The 18,003-nt window shown below is 44.7% G+C and overlaps 3 protein-coding genes across 3 annotated transcripts; all 3 read right to left on the reverse strand.

Annotated features, from left to right (window-relative positions):
• Window positions 1-250: 250 nt before the first annotated feature.
• Window positions 251-3,486, reverse strand: LOC117042784 (zinc finger protein 678-like). Its single transcript, XM_033142431.1, has 3 exons — window positions 3,387-3,486; window positions 2,450-2,585; window positions 251-1,102 (listed from the first exon to the last, which is right to left on the reverse strand). The coding sequence occupies exons 2-3, from the start codon at window positions 2,577-2,579 to the stop codon at window positions 339-341; spliced, it is 894 nt and encodes a 297-aa protein (XP_032998322.1). The 5' UTR covers window positions 2,580-2,585; window positions 3,387-3,486; the 3' UTR covers window positions 251-338.
• Window positions 3,487-7,422: 3,936 nt separating this feature from the next.
• On the reverse strand, window positions 7,423-14,709 carry LOC117042729 (zinc finger protein 501-like). The gene is made up of 2 exons (XM_033142352.1): window positions 14,636-14,709; window positions 7,423-9,301 (listed from the first exon to the last, which is right to left on the reverse strand). The coding sequence occupies exon 2, from the start codon at window positions 9,245-9,247 to the stop codon at window positions 7,730-7,732; it is 1,518 nt and encodes a 505-aa protein (XP_032998243.1). The 5' UTR covers window positions 9,248-9,301; window positions 14,636-14,709; the 3' UTR covers window positions 7,423-7,729.
• Window positions 12,651-14,720, reverse strand: LOC117042481. The gene is made up of 2 exons (XM_033142027.1): window positions 14,638-14,720; window positions 12,651-13,409 (listed from the first exon to the last, which is right to left on the reverse strand). The coding sequence occupies exon 2, from the start codon at window positions 13,317-13,319 to the stop codon at window positions 12,651-12,653; it is 669 nt and encodes a 222-aa protein (XP_032997918.1). The 5' UTR covers window positions 13,320-13,409; window positions 14,638-14,720.
• Between the last annotated feature and the right edge of the window lie 3,283 nt (window positions 14,721-18,003).

The following is an 18,003-nucleotide window of genomic DNA, read 5'->3' on the forward strand; positions in this document are numbered from 1 at the left end:
ACTGAAAGAAATGAACCTTTCCACGATATTCTAATTTTCACCTGTAGTTCTAAATAATCAAAATATCCCATGTGCCCACGAAAGGCAGGCATTTACACGTAAGATAACCAGATAAACGCAGAAGTGCATTGTAACTGTCTTCAAAGACTCAGAAACCTTAAGGCAGAACCCCATCTCACGAGCTTCAGGCATTGGGATAATCTCTCATGATAATTTCACCCCTCTGTGGGTTCTTTGATGTGAAAGAAGGTGTACAGCACACACTTTTCCACACTCCAAGCATTTCCTGTGTGAATTCTTTTATTTCCTTTGATTTAGCAAACAAGGTCTGAAAATTTCTACGGTACCTCCTCCTTGTGACCCAGCTGATGTATTCCAAGGCTTAAGGCAGACATGAAACACGTTTGACATTTGGAGCATATAAAATGTTTCTTTACAGAGCGGGTTGTGTCAGCTCCAACAAAATCTGATGGAGGAACAGAGCTTACGCCACAATCTGGCTTCTCTATGTGGGCTCTCCAATGGGCAATGAAGTTTGTGCTGCTACTGCAGCTATGTTCACATGCCGAGCATTTATAAGGTCTCCCTCCAGTGTGGATTGTTTTACGTTCAACAGAGCTTGCTTGAGAAGCATAACTGGTGCCACTCTCTAGCTTTTTCTCTGTATGGGTTCTCTGATGTGCAGTAAGGTTTGTGCTGTTACTGAAGCTGTGGTCACATTCCGAGCATTTATGAAATGTCTCTCTAGTGTGGATTCTTCGATGTGCAGTCAAGTTCGACTTCCTCTTGAAGCCCTTTTCACATAGGTCACATTTATAGAGCATCTCTCCTGTGCAAATTCTTTGTCTTCCGGCAACTTTTGATGTATGACAGAAGCTCTTTCCTCCCCTGGAGTGTTTATATGGCTTCACCCCTGCATGGAGTCTTCGATGTGCAGTAAGGTTTGACTTCCAATTGAAGCTTGTCCCACATTGTTCACATTTATGGGGTCTCTCTCTCGTAGGAACTCTCTTCTGTTTCAAGTTCACTTTTACATCTTCATGCTTAAGTCCTGGCAGAATCACACATGGTTCTACCTCATTCTCAACTACCTGCACATTACCTGTCAGAAAAAAGAGAAAGACCCAAAAATGACAAGCAAGACCTCAGTTTGCTCTCTCTTTCCCCATCTTGAGTCATATTCTCCCCACTGGAAAGGCTGGTGGGAAAACTTGATGATGTAAAAGGGTAAAAGAGTATTGGGAAATAATTTATAATGAATTGAAAAAAATGTTTAAAAACACCTTCCCCCCCCCCAAAAAAGAGTCCTTTTTTGGGGGGATAATTCAGATGGAAATTCCCAGGTGTCAAAAAAGGTTATTTATGTATGCCACCATGGCGGCCCGTGTTTCGTTAGCCCCCAAATGGAAAACGAATGAGGTCCCAACTAAAGAAGTATGGTAACTTAAGCTGATGGAATATGCACATCTTGCAGATCCAACTTATAGAATAAGAGAACAGAAAGAATATTTGTTTAAAGAAGATTGGAAAATGTTTATTGAATATATGGGGGGAATTCTGTACACTTGAAAACATGAGCAGCATTAAGTGTAAACAAGTTTTGATGGATTTAATAATGGAATGCTGAATGCTTTAGTTTATATAAAACATGCAGGGATTTATGCTATGCAAAAGGAACCATGGAAAGAGAAGGAGGGAAGTCATTGATATTTTAAGGTTGTTTCAATGAATACTCCAAATGGGCCATTCCATTGTCACGGGTGGGACACTTTGACCATGTTTTTTGGTATTCACACATGTGTAACAATGTAAATATACATAAAAATTAACCATCAAAATTTAAACTATGTTCTTAATAAGATACTGAACATTTTACTAATTTTTTATTATTTTTATGGATATTTTTGACAATTTTATTAAATGTTAAAAGTGTTGTCACGGGTGGGACAAAAAAAGGACATGGAGCTTGAGATAAGTTTGATTTATGGAAAAGCTCTGTGAGTTGGGAGGTGAATCAATGATAAACTCAGCATATCTATTTAAATCAATGTTTATTGGTTACAACTATGCAATCAGGAATTAAGTTTAAGAAATTTAACAATACAAAATTAAGGAAAAAATGCTGTCACGGGTGGGATAATCATCAGAAAACTTTTAACTTGAACACTTCTGTGAAGACTACATGGGTGGACTTTTGAAAAGAAGGTCCATAAAATAAACTTCTTTTGTCTTTAGCTTTTAAAAAAATGGTTAGACTGCACGTTTGGAATCTTCCTCACCAAAGTCCAGCGCTCATCTAGCATTCTTATCAGGCTCATTTTTCTTGGAATGGCCCAAATTGTAAAACAGAAAATTTCGTTAAAATATATATATTAAGAAGAAGAAGAAAGAAACTGGGGGGGGGGGCGCATCAAAAAATGTAGGCTGAGAAAGCACAGCTTCTCCTTACTCAGACATCTGGCCTCCTCACTGTCGACTTCCTGTTCCATTTCCTGCCATGGCTGCCTCTGTTTCCCAGCTGCCTGAGCCTGGCCTGCCTCAGAGATATTTGCAGCCTCCTCTTCCTCCTCCTCCTCCATGGGCGTCTGAAACATCAGAAAGGCATTCATTAAAAACAGCCCTCCTGGACCAAGCCAATGACCCTGGCATCCTGTTCTCACAGTGACCAACCAGATCAGCGATTTTATATATTAATAATAATTTATACCCCGCCCATGTGGCTGAGTTTTCCTAGCCACTCTGAGTGGCTTACGGCACATGTAAAAACAGTGCTGTAGATTGCCTCCTTCTGTGATGTAAGTATGTTTTTTGGGGGGCGGTGGTCTTTGGCTACAGGCTGGGCAATTTCAAAAGTCTATATAAGGGCTTGCGCACCGTGTGTGAGTGGGGACCCTGCTGCAACAGTTCATTTCCTTTAATAAAGATCAGGCTTGCTAGCAGCTTTGCTTCTCAATATACTCTGGTTGGCCTCTGTTGTTTTCTCCATACATTGCCCTGCCAACAGAGGCCAGCAGTTCTTACAGATCATCAAGCAGTCTCTCCAGGCTATCTAAGCTCAAGCTGCAGAACCACACCATGCATCCAATGTGCATTTATTATTGTCATCGTTATTATCCTGACTTTTTCTTCAAACCTGGAATTGAAGGCAGTTTACACCATTTTTTTTTAAAAAAAGAATCTGCCTTAAAAAAGAAGAAGAAGAATCACATTCCTGCAAAAGTAGTCTATAAAAATACTGAATGCAGGAGGCAGCAAGCCCCTTTTGCTTACCCAATCCTGTGAATAAATCTCTGTCCCAAAGTTCTTCCTCTGCAATCAAGAATCTCCTGATTTCAGCTTCTCTCTTTTCCCCACTGAAGGAAGAAAAAAAGGTTCCTTTAATTCACCTATATCTCCTTAGAACCAAGGAAGCTCTTGAACCCAGCCCCCAAACAGCAGCCACTACAGGGGTACAGGTTGAAGCCAGAGGATTAATTTCCAGGAAGGAAAATAGAGCAGAAACAGGAAAACCCCATTTAGAACCCACTGAGTTTCCCCCTCACCTCTAGGTAGGTTCAAACCCCACACATTGTAGGCAGGTGGTGGTGGTGAATTTATGATTGGCCTCCTGCGTCCTCCTCCCTCCCAGCTGTGCATCTGCTCAGATAAATGGTGCCAGCTGTTGGTGATTTCAGTGGGATTAGCAAAGGCTGCTGGCGATTGCAGTTCCCAGCAAGCAGTGGCGGCTGGTGCCCATTGGGGCAGAAGGCAGGGAGTCCAACAGGTGGCGCTAGAGCCAACTGCTTTCTCATTTTGTCCCCTTCCTTTTCCTTGCAGGGCTGTGGAAGGGCAACAGCTGAGACTCAGTTCATAGAATCAAAGGATCCTAGAGTTGGAAGAGACCACAAGGGCCATCCAGTCCAACCCCCTGCCAAGCAGGAAACACCATCAAAGCATTCCTGACAGATGGCTGTCAAGCCTCCGCTTAAAGACCTCCAAAGAAGGAGACTCCACCACACTCCTTGGCAGCAAATCCCACTGTCGAACAGCTCTTACTGTCAGGAAGTTCTTCCTAATGTTTAGGTGGAATCTTCTTTCTTGTAGTTTGAATCCATTGCCCCGTGTCCGCTTCTCTGGAGCAGCAGAAAACAACCTTTCACCCTCCTCTATATGACATCCTTTTATATTTTTGAAGATGGCTATCATATCACCCCTTAACCTTCTCTTCTCCAGGCTAAACATACCCAGCTCCCTAAGCCGTTCCTCATAAGGCATCGTTTCCAGGCCTTTGACCATTTTGGTTGCCCTCCTCTGGACACGTTCCAGCTTGTCAGTATCCTTCTTGAACTGTGGTGCCCAGAACTGGACACAGTATTCCAGAACAAAATAGGAAATTCTTTCCAGTAGCACCTTAGAGACCAACCGAGTCCGTTCTTGGTATGAGCTTTCGTGTGCATGCACACTTCTTCAGATACACTGAAACAGAAGTCACCTGATCCTTAAATATAGTGAGGGAGTGGGGAGGGGTATTACTCAGAAGGGTGGTGGGAATGGGTGATCAGCTGATAGGTGTGGAAAACCTGTTGACGACTCTTAACGGCTGCATGATCACCCATTCCCACCACCCTTCTGAGTAATACCCCTCCCCCACTCCAGATTTAAGGATCTGGTGACTTCTGTTTCAGTGTATCTGAAGAAGTGTGCATGCACACGAAAGCTCATACCAAGAACTAACTCAGTTGGTCTCTAAGGTGCTACTGGAAAGAATTTCCTATTTTGTTTCGACTATGGCAGACCAACACGGCTACCCACCTGTAACAGTATTCCAGGTGAGGTCTGACCAGAGCGGAATACAGTTGGTGGAAGCTGATGAGCAATGCCACTCCCCAACCCCTGGACTGGTTGTAAGCAAGAAAGTAGGCAGGTGGGGTTTGGCAAAAGTTAGACTGAAGGTTAGGCAATGCCCTGCTTTGCCCAAATGGAGCAAACTGTGGCAGGGAGATCTGGCCCAAGACCTGGGACAGATATTCTTTCTTCCCTCTTGCACTTTAATTGATAGCAGGCACCCCCAAACTCGGCCCTCCAGATGTTTTGGGACTACAATTCCCATCATCCCTGACCACTGGTCCTGTTAGCGAGGGATGATGGGAGTTGTAGTCCCAAAACATATGGGGGGGGCTGAGTTTGGGGGTGCCTGATTTATAGCTTTCCTGTTTATTTTGGTGCTCTGGTCCATGGGGTCACAAAGAGTCGGACATGACTAAACAATTAAACAACAAAAACTTTTTAGGGTTCTTTGAGTGTCTAGACAGAGTGGTTTAACTATCAGTCTCTCTTCCCTAGGAACTCTGGGAGCTGTAGCTCTGTGAGGAGAATAGGGGCGTCCCCTAACACCCCTCAACACCCTTAACAATCTACACCTCCCAGAATTCTTTGGGGGAAGTCATGACAGTGCTTTCACTGCATGGAGCGGATGTTGGCTAAGTGTGCAGGAAACTGGTTACAGGTAGGTAGCCGTGTTGGTAAAAATGTAAAAAAGTAAAAATGGAGGCAGTGAGAGATTTTACTTTCTTGGCTTCCATGATCACTGCAGATGGTGACAGCAGTCATGAAATTAGAAGACGCCTGCTTCTTGGGAGAAAAGCAATGACAAACCTAGACAGCATCTTAAAAAGCAAAGACATCACCTTGCCGACAAAGGTCCGTATAGTTAAAGCTATGGTTTTCCCAGTAGTAATGTACGGAAGCGAGAGCTGGACCATAAAGAAGGCTGATCACCGAAGAATTGATGCTTTTGAGTTATGGTGCTGGAGGAGACTCTTGAGAGTCCCATGGACTGCAAGAAGATCAAACCTATCCATTCTCAAAGAAATCAGCCCTGAGTGCTCACTAGAAGGACAGATCCTGAAGTTGAGGCTCCAGTACTTTGGCCACCTCATGAGAAGAGAAGACTCCCTGGAAAAGACCCTGATGTTGGGAAAGATGGAGGGCACAAGGAGAAGGGGACGACAGAGGATGAGATGGTTGGCCAGTGTTCTCGAAGCTACTAACATGAGTTTGGCCAAACTACGAGAGGCAGTGAAGGATAGGCGTGCCTGGCGTGCTCTGGTCCATGGGGTCACGAAGAGTCGGACACGACTGAACAACAACAACAACAACAGCTGTGTTGGTCTGCCATAGTTAAAACAAAATAAAATAAAAAATTCCTTCCAGTAGCACCTTAGAGACCAACTGAGTTTGTTCTTGGTATGAGCTTTCGTGTGCATGCACACTTCTTCAGGAAAAGCCTCTCCTCCTCCGGGAGGGGAGGGGTTGTGAGCGGGAGCCAGCTCCTGCATGGGCGTGGGGCGTTTGCCCCCAGCCTTACCTCCCCCCCGCCGCACCGCGCCCCTAGCTGGCAGCCAATAGGGCTGGCGCAGGGGCGGGGTTTAGCTGCTCCTAAGGCAGCCGCGGCGGCTCTTTCCGTCATTCCGCGTCGCTTGTCCGTCGGATCACCCGCCCACCCTCCCTTAGGTTGGGTTCTAGGGTAGGACATTGCTATGGACTTCGGTTGGTCGCCTTGTTTGTGCAAGGGGCCTGGGAGGAGTTTTTGTCCAAGTGGCAAATTGGCACAGCCTCTTGGTTTTCCGCCTACCTCATAGCAAATCGTCACAACTCTGTTAGATTGGCGGTTAGGCGTTGGGTTTAGTGTGGTATCGGAGGGGAAGGTTCGGGCCATCGCCTAACCCTCCAAATGCTGTGTATTCCGTAAAGGAATCCGGCGGTCGTGGATCCTGTCCGATGCCCTGCTGGTGGCTAGGGCCATGGCACGACCCCCCGGTGACTTTAGGGGTGGAGCTTCAGTTGTATTTCACATCAACAGGCTCCACCTCCTGGGTGGTTAACCCTTGAGAGACTCCACGCTCTGCGGGCGGAGCCTACTGTAGTTTGTTCAACCCAATGCCTAAGCCAATACCACTCACATGCTGTAACCAATAAAGTTGTGGCCTTTTTCCTTCCATTAACCATTTCTGAATGCGGGAGAGGGGTCCTCGAGTCACACCTGCAACCTAAATTGGAAACCTGCATGTGTTCTCGTTCCGAGGAGCCAGTGAAAACAGAAGAGTACAAAGATTAAAAGACACACAACTTTATTATTCAGGATTGTTAGTCTCACAACAAATCTAAAAATCAGAAGCAGCTACAGTACCAGTTTTTCATGTCAGACGGATGATGGGTAACTCGCTGAAGCCTCTCAAACTTTCCCATCCTTCCTCATGTCCCTCCTTCTCTATGGACCCAGACCCTAAATAATCGCCTCACTTATCCCTGATATGGTTAATTCAGCTGTATGAACAGAAGAGCCCTCACTTAAGCTATTTTTTTTTTAATTTAAAAAATGTTACATGGAATACACAACAGAAATTGACAACAAAACCTGAGGCAACATGTTCTAGTCACTAAAAAGACACAAGAACCCACTCAAAGCATGGATTGTGTGTGTGTATTGGAAGGTTTGGGGGCTGTACCCTCTGGATGGTTCCTGTGATGCCAAAAAGTAGGACGCCAAGTCTGAGGTCACATTCGCACCCTACATTTATAACTGTTGTCATGGCTTCATCCAAAGAATGCTGGGAAAAGTAGTTTGTACTTCATAGACCTACTAGTACAATCGCCAGCTCCCTCAAGAACCGAAGTTCCCAGGATTCCTTGGGGGGGGAAGCTTTTAAAGTATTGTGTGGATGCGACCTTCTTAGGATAATTGAAGAAGTTACATGGTTTCCATCCGCTGTGCGTTCTCACCTTCATGAGGTCTTGATTCATCATCTAAACCTTCACTGAGATTTGAACCCTGGTTGGGCGTCTCCCTTGTGTGGTGCTTTTGATGCCTCTTGAGGTCTGATTTACGAGTGAAGCTCTTTCCACATTGTTCACACTTGTGCAGTTTCTCCCCTGTATGGCAAGACCTTGTATGTCTGGAAAGAGCTGCGCTCTCACTGAAGCTTTTTCTACACACAGGGCATTCGTAGGGTTTGTCTCCTGTGTGAGTTCTTTGATGTCTAAGGAGATTTGCCTCCTGACTGAAGGCTTTTCTACACTCGGAGCATTGAAAAGGTTTTTGTGTTGTGTGGGTTCCTTGATGTGTAATAAGCAGTCTCCTTGAACGGAAACATTGACTGCACTTGGAACATACATAGACTTTGTTCCATCTGTGTATGATTCTCTTATGTCTAATAAGGACTGACTTGCTACTGAAACATTTTCTACACCCTTCGCATTTATAGGGTTTCTCTGCTTTGTGTGGTATTCTTTTATGTTTGGTAAGGTATGACCACTTAGTATAGCTTTCCCTCCAAGCTGAACATGTATACTTTTTTTTGCGAATCATTTGTTGACTAGGAAGATTTGAGCTCTTAGTAAAGCTTTTTCTACCCAGTGATGACTTAAAAGGTGTCTTCCTCCTATGAAGCTTTAGATGTTTAGTAAGGTTTGCCTCCTGACTGAAGCATTTACCGCACACTGAGCATTCATGGGCTCTCTCACCTTTGTGAATTCTCTGATGTCTAGTAAGGTTTGAGCTTTGAGAGAAACACTTACCACACACTGAACATTTGAAAGGCTTCTCCTTTGTGTGAGTTCTTTTATGTAATGTAAGGCTTATTTGCCAACCAAAGCTTTTCTTGCACACTGAACATTTGAAAGGCTTTTGCCCTGTGTGAATTCTTTCATGTCTTGTAAGGTCTGATTTCACACGGATGCTCTTTCCACAGTATGCACATTTATATGGTTTCCCCCCCGTGTGAATTCTTTGATGTCTTGTAAGGCTTGACCTCTGAGCAAAACACTTACTACACACTGAACATTTGAAAGGTTTCTCCCCTGTGTGAGTTCTTATATGTTCAGGAAGTTTTGATTTCGTGCAGAAGCTCTTTCCACAGACTGCACATTTATGTGGTTTCTGTCCTGTGTGAATCCTCTGATGGGCAGCAAACTGCTTCTGATTCCTGAAGCTCGTTCCACAATTCAAACAAGTAAATCGCTTCACCTCTGTGGGGCATGTGGGGCTGTTTCCATTGTTTCTGCTCCCACTGCTTGTTCCTCCAGACTCTGCCCTTTGATTTCTTTTCTCCTCTGTGGACGCTCTCAAAGCATCTCTGTTTTCTGGTTGTTCTCCTTGCTCAGTGAAGAAGCCACTTTGAGGAACGATGGATTCATGTGTCTTCCGTTCTGTGTGGCTTCTCTTTCCCCTCCTTGGTTCATCCTGACTCGGGTAGTTCTGCTCCACCATCTCATCCTGTGCTTTCCGCAAAGATTTCCTTCTGTTCTGTCTCCACTGCTCAACGCAGGCTGGGTAAGAGAGAAGGATATCATGGATGTCAGAGAGAGATGGAAACAGAGAGATTTAATCTAATATATTTTGTATTTTGTTACACTTTTGGGTCCATTTCTGTCTAAGCGGGCATTGAGTTGCTATCATGGGTGACCTTTCTTTCCTCTCTGCTCAATATCCTGAGTCTGGTTTTGCCATTGCGTCAGATTCATCAGCTAGTTCCTACCTGCAGAGATCCTAATCTTGAGAGCAAATATTTTCTCAGTCTGCTGGTGGAAGCTTACATTGGCTTTAGGAAGCATAGCTATATAGTGTGGCCTTCATGAGATTAGATCAAGATTTCTAATTCTTGATGCATTGAAACTTTTCTAGTGCCCAAGAACAGACAATACAGCCAAAGTAGCAGACTACGAACATAGGGAAAGTAGTTGTGAACAACAAACAAAAAATCAAAAAGTACCCAGCTAAATTGAAAAAATTTATGTACAAGGCTTATATATATATACTGTATACAACTGAACAACAGTACAGTTTCCCCAGAAAACAGTCCTACTGTTTCCCCAGCAAGCAGAACCTAAATAGAGTGGGTTCTATGACAGAGCCAAAGTTTCATCAGTCTCCTGTTGCAAGCTTAGATTGGCTTTAGGAAGCATAGCTATATTGTTTGTCCTGGTTAGAGCATGATTTCTGATTCTCAGTGCATTGAAACTTTTCTAGTTCTTAAGAGCAGAAAATACAGCAAAAGTGCAGACTACGAGCAACAGATGAAACATCAAAAACTACATAGTTAAATTGATAAATTTCTGCACAAGCCTTTTGTTAAGTCATGGGTGGACACAGCAGACGACAAAGTGATTTCCAAACAGCTCTTGTTTATTCTCAGGCTGGAACAGAACTCAGCTGAAGGCCTCAGCAGCGTGCTTATATAGAACTCAGCTACAAAGCAACAGTAACAACTTCTGTAGTTAACCAATCACTGAACGTCACTTTACAATCCTTCTTTTGCATATGCGGACCTGAGTGAAAACTGCAACAGAATGAACTATATACACACACCCCTAGTAGCCTAGGGTGAGAACTTCAATACATAACACCTTTGTTAGCAATTTCACTCCTCTGAGGCTGCATTTTGTGATTAGTGGAAATCACACGGTCTGCCGGAGAGGAAACGTGAGAACTGGATATAGTCCTATGCAGCTTCGGACCCTCGTACCTACGGGACTGCCTCTCCTGGTATGCCCCACAGAGGACCTTAAGGTCCATGAATAACAATGACCAAGGGGGAAAAAAGTATCAAATACTCAGCCGTGACTAGTCCCTAAAACGAGGGAAAGGTATAATAGTATAATAAAGGGATAAAGAAATAACCCAAAACGAACTGAAAATGGGGTGAGGGTCCCCAACCAACTCAGTGAAATAAGGCAAAATTATGTACTTATTTAAATGAAAAACCTCAAAACTAAAACCCTAACGAGCTGCCGGCTCTACCTCGTTTCACCGGACACTCCGTCAGTTTCCTCAGAGGGAAATCAGAAAGTTACTAAGATTAAATCCAAATAATAACGAGCAGTAGGGGGAAGAGTCCTCCCAAAATATATTCTTGTAATTTAAACGAAGGCTAGCTGACCTAAATAGTTGTGATAACGAAAATCATAGTTTAGAAGACGAAGCCGCATGGTGGAATTCCTGGTGGAATACTCTGTCCCATGAGACTAGGGCCCTGCGGGACGTGACCTCCTTCCACAGGGCCTGTAAGACAGAGTTATTCCACCTGGCCTTCAATCTAGCCTGATTCCCTTTTCCTTTTCCTTTCCCCTTTCCTTTTTTCTGAAGAAACCCTTCTGGGACCTCACATTAAAATTCCTCCCTGGTCTCCCTACTGGCCTAGCATGGTTGACTTGGCCAGTTAGCGCTGGTGATCCCAGTGATGTTTGTTTTTTATGCTGTTTTTAGCTGTTTTTTAAAAAGTTGTTTTAATCATTGTCTTATATTTGTTGTTAGCCAGCCTAAGCCCGGTTTCTGGATAGGGAAGGGTGGGTTATAAATAAAATTATTATTATTATTATTATTATTATTATTATTATTATTATTATTATGTGATGTACTATCACTTTTGCCTGTTCTCTCTCAGAGCTGAATGAAAGAGAGCGTCATGATTCTGTGTCTGTGTAATATAGTGTAAATAAATACGTAGTTTAGATCTACGGATGGTTCATTCTTCTTGCTATGCAATGCCAGAAGATTAGTGTGCATACATCAAGTTGGTTTATGTCACTGGAGAGCCCTGGAGAAGAAGGAAATGCCTTTTCCAGAGCTATGCTCACCAGAGGACACTCGGAGATCTGGAGGGGGCGGGCTGCAGATAGCGTGGAGCGCTCTCCCAACAGCCTTATATATATAAAACTCCAGATCCTGTTTTTCTTCCAAATGATACCAGTAATAAAAGGGACAGGAGAATTTAAGGAATCGCACAAAGTACTACCGAGGTTCATCTGGCAAGGGAAAAAACCAAGGAAAAAATCTAAACTTTTAATATATAAAAAAGAAAGAGGTGGATTCTCAATGTCAGATTTGAAACTCTATTACGAGGCATCCTGCCTGTGTTGGTTGAAGGAGTGGATAACATTGGAAAATACGGATTTACTAGACTTGGAAGGTTACGATAACAGATTTGGGGGGCATTCTTATCTTTGGTATGACAAAGTAAATGTTTATAAAGGGTTTCTAAATCACGTGATAAGAAAGTTGATTTATGAAGTTTGGGACAGGTATAAAAATCTGTTAGAACGGAAAACACCATGGTGGCTATCGCCAATAGAGGCACTGACTGTTAAAAAATTAAATATGGAGGGAAGGTAGGCCACCTATGGTATTGATGGAAACTGATAAAGGATTAAAACTTAAACCATATGATCAAATAGAAGAAGTCCTTACAGGTTGGTTGCAATATCATCAAGATCGGAAGAAAAAAGAGTATATTTGTTTGTTAATGTAATGTTGGAAATACAGTGTTCAAAAAGAAATTTATATATATATCTATATCTATATCTATATTTCTATATATATAAATATATATATTTTTTAATTTTCTGCACAAGACACACACACACACACACACACACACACACAACTAAAGAGCAGTACCGTTTCCCCAGGAAACAGTCCTACTTTCCCCCTGGCAAACAGAACCTACATAGAGTGGGTTCCATGACATTCCATTACTTTTAGTGGGTCTACTCTAAGTTGGTGTAGCATGGGATGACATCAAAATAAGTCTTGTGTGCTTGTCATTAAGGCCTGGAGCTCAGAAGGAATTCTGCCTGGGGCTTCCCTCCCCAATATGCATTACCTGGGAGTCCCACTACTTACCAGTATCCATACCTCCCTGAGCTGTGGCTTCATTGGGGGCCCTTCCTTGAAAAACGGGCTTCTGACTAACCATTTCCTCATACCCAATGCAGGAGTCTTGTTCCTTGGTGGCAACAAGAGCGGGTTGGAAGGTGGATTCACTGGGCCCTTTCCAATCTCCTCTGCCAGGAATAGGCATATCTATATCCTCCTCTGAGTCTTCTTCCTCAGGATACCCAGTTCTGATACGGACGGTGGGCTTTCGTAGGACACCTTTCTCATACACAATGCAGACGTCTTGTCCCTTAGCAGCATCAACAACAGCCTGGGCTGGAGGTTCACTGGGGACACTGGAGTCTAGTTTGCTGTGAACGGGACCCTCCACTGAGTGGGTTTCCTGCAAACATGCCTTTCTCTCGCTGGTATGGGGGAACTGCCAGATGTTTTCCTCACCTACAATGCACACATCCTGCTCCTCAGCAGCACCAGGAATTGTCTGTACCGTGATTTCCCAGGAGGCTCTGAAACTTTCCCCACGAAAAAGGGGCACATCCTCCTCCTCCTCGACTGGGTGGGCTTTCTTCTGACCTTCCGTTCTCTTATGAATGATGGGCTTTGGCCTGATGGGTTCCCCATAGACAATGCCCAGGTCTGGCTCCTTGCAAGTATCAAACATCATCATCCTGGCTGTGGTCCAACTGGGCTCCTTGGAACCTTCTTTGTAGGCACGGGCGTCTTCTGTTTCATCTACTGTCTGCCGCTTTCTGTTTGCCTGTTTGGGAAAGTAGATTGTTTGAAATAAGGCATCTTGAGAAACAGGAGATACAGAGAATTAGAAGCACAAGAGTATCCTGTTCAGCTCAGCCTACAGAGGATAAATTATGTGCCCCATATGCATCACTAGACACACTCCATTTCACTGCTTTAGGAAAATAGCTCACAAATGAATCTTTTCTTTCATGACGCTCATGTACACAAGAGAATAGTAACGTTGGCCACTTAGCTCCGTACTGCCTACACTGACTGGCAGCAGCTCTCCAAAGTCCCATACAGGAAGCCTCTCCCAAGTGCTACGTGGAGATGCTCGGGATTGAATTTACCACCTTCTGCAATGCAAGGCAGGCACTCTACCACTGAGTTGCGTTCCTTTCCCCCTAAGAATCTTTTTACCTATGCTCCAGGAAATCTCGCAACCTCCACCTGCAGAAGCTCTAATACACTTCCTGTCCCTCATTTAATTTCTGTTGTGAACTCTGGGTTGCAGCTCTGCCTTGAACAAGCTCGCCCTTAGTGAAATATTTAACTGTTTAAGGGAAACAGACAAATGAAGATCCCAAAAAGTTAATAGGGAGAAACCTCTGCTTTCTAAAAGGGACAAAGTGAGATTGTAGATATATGTTCTTCTCAGTTATGTTTCTGCAAGTAAAGCTGTTTGGAATAAAAAATAATCTGAACATTGCACATGATCTACACACAAGCACACCAACCTTTCCTTGATGATCCCCACCTATTGCTGATCTACATTCCTTCCCCCTCAAACCCTGTTGATATTTGCTCAAGAAAGGTAGCATCCTTCACCTGCAGAAGCCCAAAAACACATCCTGTCCCCCTTTTCCCTTCTGTTATTGACTCTGGGTTGCATCTCCCCAAGGACTCTCCCTTAAGCAATCATGCTTCTTCATGGACATTCCCCCTTAGTGAAATATTTAATTAAGGCAAAGGGCAAGATGCTACATTCCCGACCCCACCCCAGTTTACCCATCCATGGGAAGAATCCCCTCTCTTGCACTCTTCCTCCTTTGACTAACCCAGGTCCCCTTAGGGCTAAGGAAGGTCTACACTCGCGGCCCCGAGCAACAGCCCCTTTCAAAATCAAGTCTGCATTTCACATGCCACAAAGGAGAAGAAGGAGGGGAGAAACAGGGACACCCAGTTCAGAACTTTCCACCCAATCTCAGCATATCTTATCTAGATTTCTTTCTTGGTCGGCTCCAGCTCACCCTTTCAGACAGGCAGTGGTGAACTCACAGACTCCCCTTCTTCATCTCAAGCTCCTTCACTGTCCCACTTGGGTGTTGGCTCATCTAAATGGCTCCAGGTGTTGATAGTTTATGTGGGAAGTGCAAAGGCTGCTGGGAATTGGAGTTCACAGAAAAACAAAGTGGGGGCAGGGCGGAAGCGTGGTCTTTTCCCGTCTTGCTCTTTGATTTATAGCTTTCTTGTTTTCATTTGAAATTGTGGCTTGGTTTCACATATTGTCAACAGAACAACACCAACTTTTGTGGTTTTCTTAAAAAAAGAATTCTCCTCCTCCATGTGCCTCCGATATGAGAGGGCCGGAGCCTGGCAACCTGAGAATAGACCTTTCTTGAGGTGCCTCCTCGCTCCTGGAATGATCTTCCCAGGGAGGATCTCCTGGTGTCTTCCTTCCTTCCTTCTTTTTAGGCACCAGCATTTCAGCCAATGAGTGAATTCAGAGCGGCGAGTGATTTGTGATTTGTTTAGATACCAGGCAGTAGGAATCCCCAGAGTCCTCAAAAGCTGCTTCTCCCTTCCTTTGAGTGTACTTCTTCAGAATTCCAACAGGTTAAGCTATTTCTGAAAAGGAAATAAAACTATGGGGAAGCTTTCACATTCTGTCTGTCACAATTTCAGTTACACTGATTTATGGTTGATAAAGTCTTCATATATACAGAGGACCAAGTCTTGCTGAATAAAACCCAGCTTGGCTTCCGCAATTCACCAATCTTTTAGGGTTCTTTGAACATCTAGGGAGAAGTGGCTTAATCATCATTTGCGTGGCCCCCGAACCCCGGGCTGCCCCTGAGGGAAATAACGACACGAGACAACGTTCTCTGGGATTAAATTGGCCACAACTTTATTACTATTCAGATGTAGGGAGACCTTGGCTCAGGCATTGGGCGTTTATCCTTCCCAGCCCCCCAGCCGGGGTTCTGGGTAATTTCAGGGTTATCCAGCATGAGTGGGGAGTGGGCTAGCTCTGTAGAACATATGTTCAAGCAGATAGCCCGCCCCCCCGTTCGCCGCCGCTGGAGGGGGAGGGCCGTGATGACCTCAGGGCGTATGGTCAAAGCCTCCCCCTGAGACCCCTGTTATCGACGCCGCAATCGGAGTGGGGGTCTCTGCCCCATGCCCCCTCCAATTTTGTAGATGACTAAAGGATTCCGCTCAAGGCCTGTAACCGCCAAAGTTGTGACGAATTGCTACGGGAAAGGCAAAACCTGCCAATGCAGGGAAAGTCATTTCCGGCCCTTCAACAGCGACCTTGTCATAGCAGCGCCTGCGTGCCTGTGTGGCTGTGGAAAAAGAATGTAGTTAACCTGCAACATAAACGTCAATTGAGGCAGTGGAGGGTGGGGAAGCTCTGAATCCAACGGCCGCTTCCCAGGTATGACTCAAGCTCTATTGTGTGTACTGAATAATCCCTCCTTCTACCTGGCCAATCCCCCTGGCAACACCTCCCCAGCCGGGATTGGGCGGCTGCTAGAGTAGGTGGAGTTCACACCTGGGAAGGTGGTGACAGAAAACCAGCTGCCAGGAGCTGCACCATGATCCAAGGGGGTTACTCGTGACCACGCAAAAGCCGCACCCCATTTGATGTGGGGAACGCTCATTCCTCTCCCCTAGTAACGCTGGAAACGGTAGCTCTGTGAGGAGAATAGGAGGTCTCTCCTAACCCATCTCAGCACCCTTAACAACCTTCAGCTGTGTGTAAAGAGGATGCAGGACTAGATGGGCCATCGACCTGATCCAGCAGGTTCTTATGCCTGTGCTGCCCCTTTACCTGTATGTCTTTCACAGGGAGCTTTCCATAGGCTGTCCTTTGGCGTCTCTCTGTGGGAGTGTGTGCGTATGTGCATATGGGGTCCTTGCCAGTTCTGCAATGAGGAACATAGGGTGTGGTCCCGATGCATTTATTGACCTGTGCCATGCTGTTGCTGCATGCTGACTGGCAGAGCATGTGGTGGGTGTATCCAAGGCACATGGCATGCGTTGCGCACCGGCAGTGAGCACTGCTAGGTCTGCAGTGTCCCCTCTCTTAGTTTCATTCCTGTGCTGATGATTTTGAGCTACCTCCCATAAGCCACCTATGAGTTAACTAAACACTTTCTTCCTGCCCACCAGCTGCTAGTTAACGGTTGGGCAGCCACGGCTTGGAGAAGACAGATTGGCCCACAGGCCAGAGGTTCTACAGCCATGTGCAATGAGAAAAGCAGTACAAAATACCCTAAACAAACAATTTAATAATGGTAGAATAATAGAGTTGGAAGAGACCACAAGGGCCATCCAGTCCAACCCCCTGCCAAGCAGGAAACACCATCAAAGCATTCCTGACAGATGGCTGTCAAGCCTCTGCTTAGAGACCTCCAAAGAAGGAGACTCCACCACACTCATTGGCAGCAAATTCCACTGTGGAACAGCTCTCACTGTCAGGAAGTTCTTCCTAATGTTTAGGTGGAATCTTCTTTCTTGCAGTTTGAATCCATTGCTCCGTGTCTGCTTCTCTGGAGCAGCAGAAAACAACCTTTCACCCTCCTCTATATGACATCCTTTTATATATTTGAACATGGTATCACCCCTTAACCTTCTCTTCTCCAGGCTAAACATACCCAGCTCCCTAAGCCGTTCCTCATAAGGCATTGTTTCCAGGCCTTTGACTAATCTGTTCAGGTCATTTTGAAGTGTAATCCTGTCCTCTGGGGTATTAGCCACCCCTCCCAATTTGGTGTCATCTGCAAACTTGATCAGGATGCCCTCAAGCCCATCATCCAAGTCATTGATGAAGATGTTGAATAAGACTGGGCCCAAGACAGAACCCTGTGGCACCCCACTAGTCACTTCTCTCCAGGATGAAGAGGAGCCATTAATGAGTACCCTTTGGGTTCGGTCAGCCAGCCAGTTACAAATCCACTGAATGGTAGAATTGTCTAGCCCGCATTTTACCAGCTTCTTTACAAGAATATCATGGGGCACCTTGTCAAAGGCCTTTCTGAAATCAAGATAGGCTATATCCACATCCACAGCATTCCCTTCATCTACCAGGCTTGTAATTCTGTCAAAAAATGAGATCAGGTTAGTCTGACATGACTTATTTTTCAGTGCTGCAGCAGTATGTTTAAAACTGCAACCTTGACAAGTGACAAGAGTAATAGAGGGGTTAAAATGTACAAAATTTTATTGGTGAATACAGCAAACACATTAAAGTACTTAAAGAAGCAAGTCCCAAATAAAACATGGATTTAAAAAGAAGTACCAATGACAGGAAAAATACACTGAAGTAGAAGAATACAGAAACAGAAGCATCTGCAACATTTCTCTGCCTCTCCATTGCTGTCTTGTGCCGA

The sequence above is a fragment of the Lacerta agilis genome, chromosome 2 (genome assembly GCF_009819535.1).
Source record: "Lacerta agilis isolate rLacAgi1 chromosome 2, rLacAgi1.pri, whole genome shotgun sequence".
NCBI lineage: Eukaryota > Metazoa > Chordata > Lepidosauria > Squamata > Lacertidae > Lacerta > Lacerta agilis.

What these genes read in the sequence shown, in the direction of transcription:
- LOC117042784 (XM_033142431.1), bottom strand. Translation starts at nt 2,579, where the DNA reads ATGGAGGAGGAGGAGGAAGAGGAGGCTGCAAATATCTCTGAGGCAGGC. An exon ending in TGAGGAGGCCAGATGTCTGA is followed by an intron (nt 1,103 to 2,449) that starts GTAAGGAGAAGC and finishes TTTTTCTGACAG; the next exon opens with GTAATGTGCAGGTAGTTGAG.
- LOC117042481 (XM_033142027.1), bottom strand. Translation starts at nt 13,319, where the DNA reads ATGATGATGTTTGATACTTGCAAGGAGCCAGACCTGGGCATTGTCTAT.
- LOC117042729 (XM_033142352.1), bottom strand. Translation starts at nt 9,247, where the DNA reads ATGGTGGAGCAGAACTACCCGAGTCAGGATGAACCAAGGAGGGGAAAG.